Here is a 9,391-nt window from a genome sequence, read left to right as displayed (position 1 = left end):
AATACACCTGGAAAGAAAAATGGCATACACAATTGCTCAAACAATTATCTACACAAGGCAAGGCTAAAAGGTACTCTTTCTGTCTGTTTCATGTCTAACATTCGACTTCCCTAATTCGAATAATGGTACACAACATCGAATGACATCACCACATTCACCTAAATTTGACACAATATGTACAATGAATTGATTCGGAGCAAACGACAGACAAAAGTGAATTTACATTATACGAATTCAGCTAACCTTCGGGTCGATTCCACTTCATTGGCACGACGACTTTCCTGAACTTCTGTTGACCAATACCAGGCCTCTCTGCAGCACGTGGCGGTTTCATCATATATGGTTTCTTTACAAGGTGGTGGTTGTAACGATCTATTTGTGGTTTCGACGCCCTGAATAGTTTCATGGGAGGTGATCTAACAGGTTCTGGAGTAGACCAGTCTAATGCTTGTTTTTTTAGGGAATCAGTACGACTATTGTAGGTGTTTCTTTCGTCTGTTGTGAGCTTGAGCTTCTTTGAAGGAAACCCTTCATCGCCAAGTTTTATGAGATTCATGGTCCCATTTATTGATTTTGGTGGGTCGGAAAATTTATCAGATCTCTCCACGGCTTTAGATTTGCAAGCTTTCATGGACATCTGGGAAGGTTTTCCAAGCAACTTAACGGTCGAATGGTAATTTTTCTTTGAGGAATGAATAGTCAATTCACAAAGGGCTTGAGCGGCAGCATACATGCGGGAGTGCTCATCTGGCATCACCAACCAGCCAACATAAGACAAAAAACAAAGTATTTTCACGTGCGGTATTCACTGATAGGTACTATTTCATGCCAAGGATCCAGCAGTTAGTCCACATACACGTAATTATTCAAATATCATGCTTGTTTGAACAGGCGTGCCACAAAAAACTTTCATGATCATAGCATAATAAATGACTTTGTTCTCATCAAGTGTATATCAAGCTGACTAGTCTTTCTGTCGTGGCTTAAATTAATCCAAAACAGTATTTTCATGATAAAATAAATAGGGATGAAATAGATAAGACAAACAATATGGTATCAAGTACCATAATTATCAATTGAAACTAGGGCTTAGATGAGATTTACCTGCTGCAGATATCTTAGAAGTTGAGCATGCTTCCAAGGAGGGAAGAAGCTTTTCACTTGGAGCAATTTGATGTTCTGGACGTTCAGGTTTAAGGTTAAGTGAAGGCACTAAACTGTGATCAAATTGTAGTGATTCTAGGTCCATCTGTAAATCAGTAGAACCTCTCTGAAGGGCGGTAGAATTTCTAACTTTTACCCATCTACCTTGACATATTGTACGACTTGCCGATAACTTACTGGCATCAGCACCCGACTTATTATGTCCAGAAAATGAATTGGACCAAGGAAAAGGTGGTAGGCCAGCTCGGTGAGAAACTGATTTGCCCACACGAGGATCATTGCCTTGTTTCAGAAAAGATGTTGCAGGCTTGGCCACATCAAATAGAAACGACTCCAAATCCTTTGGTGGAGCAAGCGCGAGACGCTCCATGATTTCTTTCGGCTGATATAGAGGGGAATCGGAAATTAAGGTAGATATATTCATCTTGCCGACAGATTCTTGAACCTTCAAAGATAAGCTTCAGTCAACTCATTATATCAAATTTCAAAAACACTTGGAGATGCACTTCAAAAGTATGATATAATTCTCAAGTATGATGAGGTATGCCAACAATAGAATCGCATACATTCCTAGGGTTTCGGTCCAAAAATCTAATATTTGTGGTCTACAAAGGCAGAATAATATTGCGAGGAATTGATCAAAGGAATTAAATGCTTTGATCTTAAAATGCATATGATAATATTTTCCAAATTTATAGCCAAGAACAAAACTGTTACTATAAAAATACTAGCTCCAAAAGTTCATTGTTCCACTCCACGTGTGAGTGAGTGTATGGAGCCAGGATAAAATCATGGAGTTTCTTTCACTCTCTTAAAACAAGTAAGGAGTTTCTGGACCACATCAAGTATATGATTTCAAACTATACAGAAAATGTTAATTTATTTATCACCACACCATCCCTAGCTACTTAATAAAGTTTAGGCAAAACTCCATAGTCAAGTATCCAGACATACATTGTCAGAGGATGGAAACTCTGCATCACAACTCTCTCCTTTGTCACTTTCACTTTGGCTTGTCGAGGAACTAGCAGTGACCAAGCTAGTCGAAACCTTTTGGTTGCAACTGTGATCGATTTCAGCACATTTTTCAGCGTGCAAAACCTTCCTAGCTTGAAGAACAGAGTATGCCTTTCTTACCGACTGCAAAAGACTGCTGTCTGAATTCACTGCTTTCTTTCCCTTGTCTTTGGCAATACTAGCACAGTGATACTTTCCATGCAGAATCTCATCAAGAGGAATCTCATTGAAATTCTTTGTGATGTCAAAAACATCAGCTTTTAAACCATAGATTCCTGAAACTTGTTCATATTCAGCTCACTGATGTAAGAAAATAATATATAAATATAATGCTTGAAAATTAATGAACTCTTTCGTTAATCAAACCATATATCTATTTAAAATTCAATGTTTTCATTGTGCACAGAAAAGATAAAACAATGCAGATTATGAAACCAAAAAAAAAAAAAAAATTAAGAGAGAAAAAAGTTATCACTCCTGGAGATCCATCCCATCTTCCATAAACTTGAAACTATCAATCTAACATTAGATCTTAAAAGTGCAAATATGCATAAATGATCTCGCAGTGACACATCGGAAACGTATCGTTTACCAAGCAAAAACTGAACCGCTGAACCATTTTCCTTTTGACGATAGAAATTTTGTAGAATGGAAGACACTGAAATTCCCATTTACAAAAGGTAGAACAACAAAAAGCAAGGGTATTAAAAATTTAAAACAGCTACGCCAGCGAAATACTAAAACCAAGGCATAGAAATAGAACAGATCCCTAGAAATACGGCAACAAAGCACACTAGGCCACAGTCGATAAACAAACAGAACTAAGAAAGTGATGCTTAAAATTCTACCGTTCCCCTTCAGTTATACACCAGATGACAGCCATTGAAGTACAACTTGATAAACACTGTTTTTCTTGACTCTTCCAAAACTAAAAAATGTGAAATATAAAACATGTTCCGCAGATATAAAAGTTAGTCCAAGTTCCAACAAATTCCCAAAACATGTGCAACTGTTTATCAACACATCTCTTCCAACATACTATTCAATTTTGTAAACGTCAGTACCAATATTTCCAAAAAACTAAAGTTTTCATCACATTTTTTACCACCAAAAAATCAAATTTCTAGGCCATATGATTACGCAAGAGGAACCTAACCACCTGAGTACCCACCTATGGTCTCTGTGTGTATCTTATACTTCTTAAAACACCCCTTCTCATATTATATTAGTATATCTTCTCTTGTACGGTTAAACTTTTGATATATGTTTATTATTATATTTATTTTCTATATTAGCATGAAATTTTAAATTTATATATGTTAGTATATATCTTGAAGCATCTTTTATTTTCTAAAATACCTCATACATTTTAATACTGATATAATACGTATTTAATACATAAAGACATTCAATGTTCAACATAATTAACAAGCACGGAGTGCATGCAATATTACTAGTAATTATTAAAAAAGCAAGAGTCTCATGAATTGTTTTGTAAATCCATTTTTAATATCTTAAAAACTCACACACATATTTATGGGTAAACCTTTTAATAATCCCTTTTTTTAACCCACTACAAAACATTGTTCAAACTTCAAACTTCAAACTACAAATATGACTTTCTATCTTGCTACTAAACCAACATCTGTGACTCAATTAAATCATCATGGCACTACCATACAGCCCACATAAACGGTTGGAGGAATCAAGTCAATAACCACATAAAAATAAGAGAACGGCAATACCATCCTTTTTCAAGTGGAATTTGCCCCTAATAACTAGATAGTCATATGTGATGGTGAGCTACAGACAAACTTGCCCCAATGAAACATTATTTTCAACACAAGCAAATGTTTCAACTCACATTAGAAATAATCAACTAACTAATCCTCGAGCTAGAAGTCAGTTGAACTCTTGACATGAGAAGAAATTTGGCCCATCAATAACAGAAAGATCGGGAATAACCCAATTCATACCGAAAAAGTTATTCCCTCCTGCAGCTGAATTGAAGCTAACCAAGCCATTCTTCAAAGAGATTGAATCACATCTATTCTTGTGTGTTTTACCATTTCTTTTATCCCCGCGTTTGACAATTGAACTTTTCCTTTGCTTAGCCACTTGGGTTTTCTCTGTATAAAGAGTAAAGTGGAGTACTATAAGAGTGGTTTGAGAAAGTTGTAGACTTTTTAATAACACAGAAATGCTCCAGCAGGTCATATGGAATAGAATTTATTTCACAGTCAAGAATAGTTATTATAGTTACCATGTTGATGCTATTTAAAGTCAGAACAGGTGCAATTACATATTCCATTTAATGGTTCGATTACTTTGAAATAGAAATAAATTGGACGTCAAAATCCAAATACTCAAAGGATGAGACTCCAGAAAAAAGAACATGAAGATGTTACATAACTAGGCTACAGAAATGACACTATGGTAAAAATTTACCATTTCTTTTATCCCCAGGTTTGATAAGAGAACTTTTCCTTTGCTTAACCATTTGGGTTTTCTCTGTATAAAGAGTAAAATGGAATACCATAAGTTAATGGCTTGAAAAAGTTGCAGACTTCTCAATAACAAAGAATGCTCCAGCACGTCACATCGAATAGACTTTATTTCATAGTTACTCAAGAATAGGTATTATAGATACTAAATACTATTTCAAGCCAGAACAGGTGCAATTACATAATCCATTTCATGGTTCAATTAGCTCATCCACCCAGGCTTGCCAGTGATGTTTGGTTGGAGATAATTGATTCAAATAGAAAAAAGTTGGAGGACAAAATCCAAATACTCAAAGAATGAGACTCCAGAATAAAACACCGAAATGTAAACTAACCTACAGACATAACATTTTATGAGGAAAAAGATTTGCAACAAAAGCTAAAAATGTATGTTTTCTTTCATGTGATCACAGCCTTTGACATGGAAAAGGAAATGTGCACAAGAGCAAAAAATCATGGACATGGTCCATTGACTGGAAAAACTAGGCACAAGTTTATGAAAATGACCAGCTAAAGATAATCACAAACACAATCTGATGGTACCTGCGATACACATCTGAAAATATATAATATTTTAGCCACCAATCGCCACCTAATTATCGTCCATGCACATACATTTAAGTATATACAAAGTATATACTACAAAAAATCTATCTATATTTTTTCACATAAAATTATGTATAGTAATTAGGTGGCGATATGTGGCTAAAATGATTCCACATAAAATGCAGTATGCATCTGTGCATCTAGATGAATCTGGAACCTTATTAAAGATCATTGGCGTGAAATGGTACCCAGTTCATCCAAAACCACACATCAATTGGTACAAACATTGTCTTAAGATGGATATCTGATTCTACTCAAACTCATGTGCTTAAACTCTGGCTAAGGAATCCTTTCTTGTAGCCAAGTGTTCTTGTACAATAGTAAATTCAAAATGTACAACAGTAAATTCAAAAAGTGGATACAAAATTCAAAGCTTAACCATTATTCCCAAAGACTCCAAAAAGAAAATAGGAGATTGAGCATACAGGTATGTTAAACATTAAAAATCCATCTTTCAGACAATACAATGACCACAATGACACTGTGATGAGTAACACGCCGGTATAAGAAAAAAGAACAAAGTCAAGAGACACGGATATATTGTTAAGAATTTAATATGATGGAACTAGGGTGTTTACTGTCTATGCTGAAAGGGGGGAGCATAGTGCTCGCTACTGTGTGTAGCGACGCAAAGCGAAGCCCCGTTGCCTATCATCGCGATAGCGGTGATAGCATGAACATTTTTTTAAAAGTAACACATGTTTTGTAGGCCCATTTTGCACAATTTTTAGGCCCAATTCTATTTCAAATCAACGCTGCTTCTCATCTTCTGTTCAACCTTCTCCGCTTTTCCCGATCAACCATAACATAAACCTTATAATTCTCCACTGCTTATCCTCTTCTGTTGCTCGTGGTTCGTCGAACTTCGGGCTGTCGACCGCCGGACTTATGTTCGTAAATACAGCTTCATTCCAAGAAAAGGAATATGTTGGAGCAAAAACGCCTGAATGATTCGGTGTTCGTTCAGTATAACAGAGCTTTGAGGCGTAGATACGATAGTCGTGATATCATTGATCCTATCATATTGAGTGAAGTAGATGATGGCAATGAATGATTGTTAGGGAGACTGGAGGATGAAAAGCCTAACTTTGTTCATGATGGTGATAATTTAACTTGGTAAGATGTTGCAGATGTTGTTGGAGTAGATGAAGCTACTTATACATTGAGGAATCCAAAGGGGCCTCGAAGGTGACCCCTACATCTACACGTGCCTCAAAGGCGACCACATCTACATCTACAGGAAGCTCAAAAGCGGCCACATCTAAGTCTAAAAAGGAAAAAGCCAATAGGAACATCTACTACACATAATCTTGTAGATGAAGATGATGAATTCGACTTTGGTAAAGAAAGTGAAGAAGAGAATGATGACGAGCGTAATGCAATTTCAAATGAAGAAGATAGTCTCGATCTTGATGAAGAATATGAAGATGAATTTTAGATTATATTTTTCCAGTTTTATAATTGAGGTTTTATATCCTTTGAACTTATATATTTGTTACTTAAGCATGAACTGTTGATTTAATGTTACTATATTTTATATATTATATATTTATATACTTGTGATACTTTCAAATACTCATCGCTACGCTATAGGGCGCTACGCGCGATATACAACTATGGGGGGAGAACAAAATTAAGGATCAAATTCAAGATTTTCTGCTCAGATAGAAACTAACACCAAGAACAAAGTATTAAACATGAAGGTACTTTCATCTGGGAGATTAATTCACTAACACTCCATCAACAAAAAATTATTAGACTGGTACCAGAAGTATTACCGCTTGCGGGACACGATGCAAGCTCAAGAGGCATTCCTTCTGCATCTAATAATCCAGATTTACTATCAGAAACTTCCATCGGTACCATCCCTGATCTCTTAGAGCACACACTATTGCTTCTTGGTATTTCACAAGTTTTCCCAATTAAAAGCTTGTCCCCTACATCCAGTGCCCAGGAAGGAGAATTCATGTTCTCCAAGCAAGAATTATTTGCAAGATCCTTGTTGTGCAATCTAGGGCCTTGAGAAGCTTGCCTACGAATTTCAGAAACAGGTATATTGCCCCATGAATCCGGTACTGACATGTCATCATCCTGAATATCTTCCAATACAATCATATTTAGAAAGAAGGTTAATTGTAGATGAATTGAAGAAACAGCTACATCAGATGCTATGCAGCACAATATGTCAAAGTGAAACTAGAAAATACTTGTTACATCTCAAATAATCCATAAACAGAATAAAACATTCAATAAAATAAGCATGAAATATCAATTTTATACAATATCTCACCTGTCATTCACTAAAACAAAGCATGAAATAATGGATTAAAATGGTACTTAGAAGCGAGGGTAAAACACTTTAAATCCACAATTGTAGTAGGGTTACAAATTGCAACCTTAATACAGTTTCTTCACACAGGGGTAAGCCCCAACTCATAGTTTTAAAAGGTGGGTGAGCCTGCTGCAGTTGGGTGTATACCCAGGCGCAATCTTTTTTTAAAAAAAATTCAGGGAAGTTGCATTTGACACCTCTTTTCTTTAATGAGAATTGGTTGCCTCTTCTTTACCATCAAAAAAGCCCAAAGAGCAAAACCTAAGAAATAAGAAGCAGCACAGCAACGATCAAAACCCCAAACCCCAAGAAATAAGTAGATAAATGTGTCATTAAAGATTTTTTTCTTTGCACACCTGAATTATTTCAATAATAACATTCTTTCCATATATAATATAGTAGATAAATATGTTTTTCTATAATATCGATAGTGTGTGTTGCTTCGATAAGGCGAACGCCTTAGGCTCCGGGACCCCTTTGTGCCTTGCGCCCCTTACAACCATGCTCCAAATGGTATAAAAGCATTGTCAATGCTCAGGAATGCTTTCAATGAAAGAAAACATGTGGAAAAAATGGAGGACAGACTGGACATCATAAAGCATATTTAATGCTAAAATTAGTTTTTTTAGGTAACAAGTATCCCCCTAAGAAAAAGAAGGTAACAAGTATCATAAATGGTGAGGGGGGAAAAAAACCTGCTCCTAATATTAATTGTCACTACCACAAATCCATATAACAATTGTTGAAGTAAATACTTGGAAACAAGCACCATCATTTCATAACTGTTTCGTTATGCCAAGTAGCAGTAGAAGTTCCGCCATTTAGATTCTTTGTAGAGGAATAACTACTGCTGAATTTAACACGGGCAAACGAAACTGAATAGAGAAGCAATACTCCAATGCAGTCATAACCAGACTAACTGATTTTCAGCGACCCAAAATGCATCAGAATAAAATAGCCGAGATTTCGTCAATCAATTATATTTAAACAATACTGGCTTGGTACTTTTGACCATCGAGACTTGTGCGTTGCAGCTTTTGAACCAACTGCACCAATAGTGCCAAAACTTCGAAAGTCTTAAAAATGGAAAAACAAAAAATTCAAGTGATTACTACCTCAATACAAACACAACCAAAACCAAATCCTAGAACAGAAGTCAATACAGTTTTTAGAAGCTCACCTTTTTGAACCCCTGAGCTGCAGGCACCCCCAGACAGCATCCCAACTTTAGTCACCACCACACCTCCTCCAAAACCCTCGGCCGATCCCATGATTATACCCACGCAACCGCTACTGCAGCTTCAATTCAACCCAAGGAACAACATGACACCACAAGCCCTGACAAATTCCACAATATTTCCATTCAAATAACTAGTCACCCGCAAATCCGACAATGTTTTGAACTAATATATCAAATATGAGCTGAATTGAAGCCGTTGACCACAGTGAAAAGACATATGAAGCGGAAAATCTGAGGAAAGAGGGAGGTTTGAATAGTGAAAAGGTAAATTCCGGCGAAGGATCATGATGCGGCCGAGGGGGGAGAGAGAAATTAGGGCACGAAATGATGATTGGAAGATGAGAGTATTTATACTTTTCGGGAAAGGCATAAAATTGAGGGATCTATCCAGAGCGCGTGGCGTCAACTGTTATCCACTGAACTTGAACATATATATATTGCTGCACGTGCTTTTCAAAGCTTCTCAAATGCGATGTAAAAAACTTTCACGAGTTAATATAGTAAAGCTAATTATTGAAAATATTCCAT

The 9,391-nt window shown here is 36.2% G+C and overlaps 1 protein-coding gene across 5 annotated transcripts; it reads right to left on the bottom strand.

The window, feature by feature from the left end:
* LOC142526508 (uncharacterized) lies at positions 1-9,237 on the bottom strand. Of its 5 annotated transcripts, none has more exons than XM_075630958.1 (7): positions 8,804-9,237; positions 7,070-7,390; positions 4,630-4,692; positions 4,158-4,310; positions 2,119-2,456; positions 1,105-1,609; positions 1-747 (listed from the first exon to the last, which is right to left on the bottom strand). In XM_075630958.1, exons 1-7 carry the CDS (start codon positions 8,892-8,894, stop codon positions 239-241), a joined length of 1,980 nt encoding a protein of 659 aa, XP_075487073.1. In that variant the 5' UTR covers positions 8,895-9,237; the 3' UTR covers positions 1-238. The 5 variants fall into 5 exon arrangements, with proteins under 5 accessions (XP_075487073.1, XP_075487072.1, XP_075487076.1 ...); XM_075630957.1 differs by having other exon boundaries at positions 7,058-7,390; positions 8,804-9,235; XM_075630961.1 differs by having other exon boundaries at positions 7,058-7,382; positions 8,804-9,235.
* Between the last annotated feature and the right edge of the window lie 154 nt (positions 9,238-9,391).

This window comes from Primulina tabacum, chromosome 15, assembly GCF_025594145.1.
Source record: "Primulina tabacum isolate GXHZ01 chromosome 15, ASM2559414v2, whole genome shotgun sequence".
Classification (NCBI taxonomy): domain Eukaryota; kingdom Viridiplantae; phylum Streptophyta; class Magnoliopsida; order Lamiales; family Gesneriaceae; genus Primulina; species Primulina tabacum.
The sequence above is the reverse complement of the archived record's forward strand: the minus strand, read 5'-3'. Positions and strand labels throughout refer to the sequence as shown.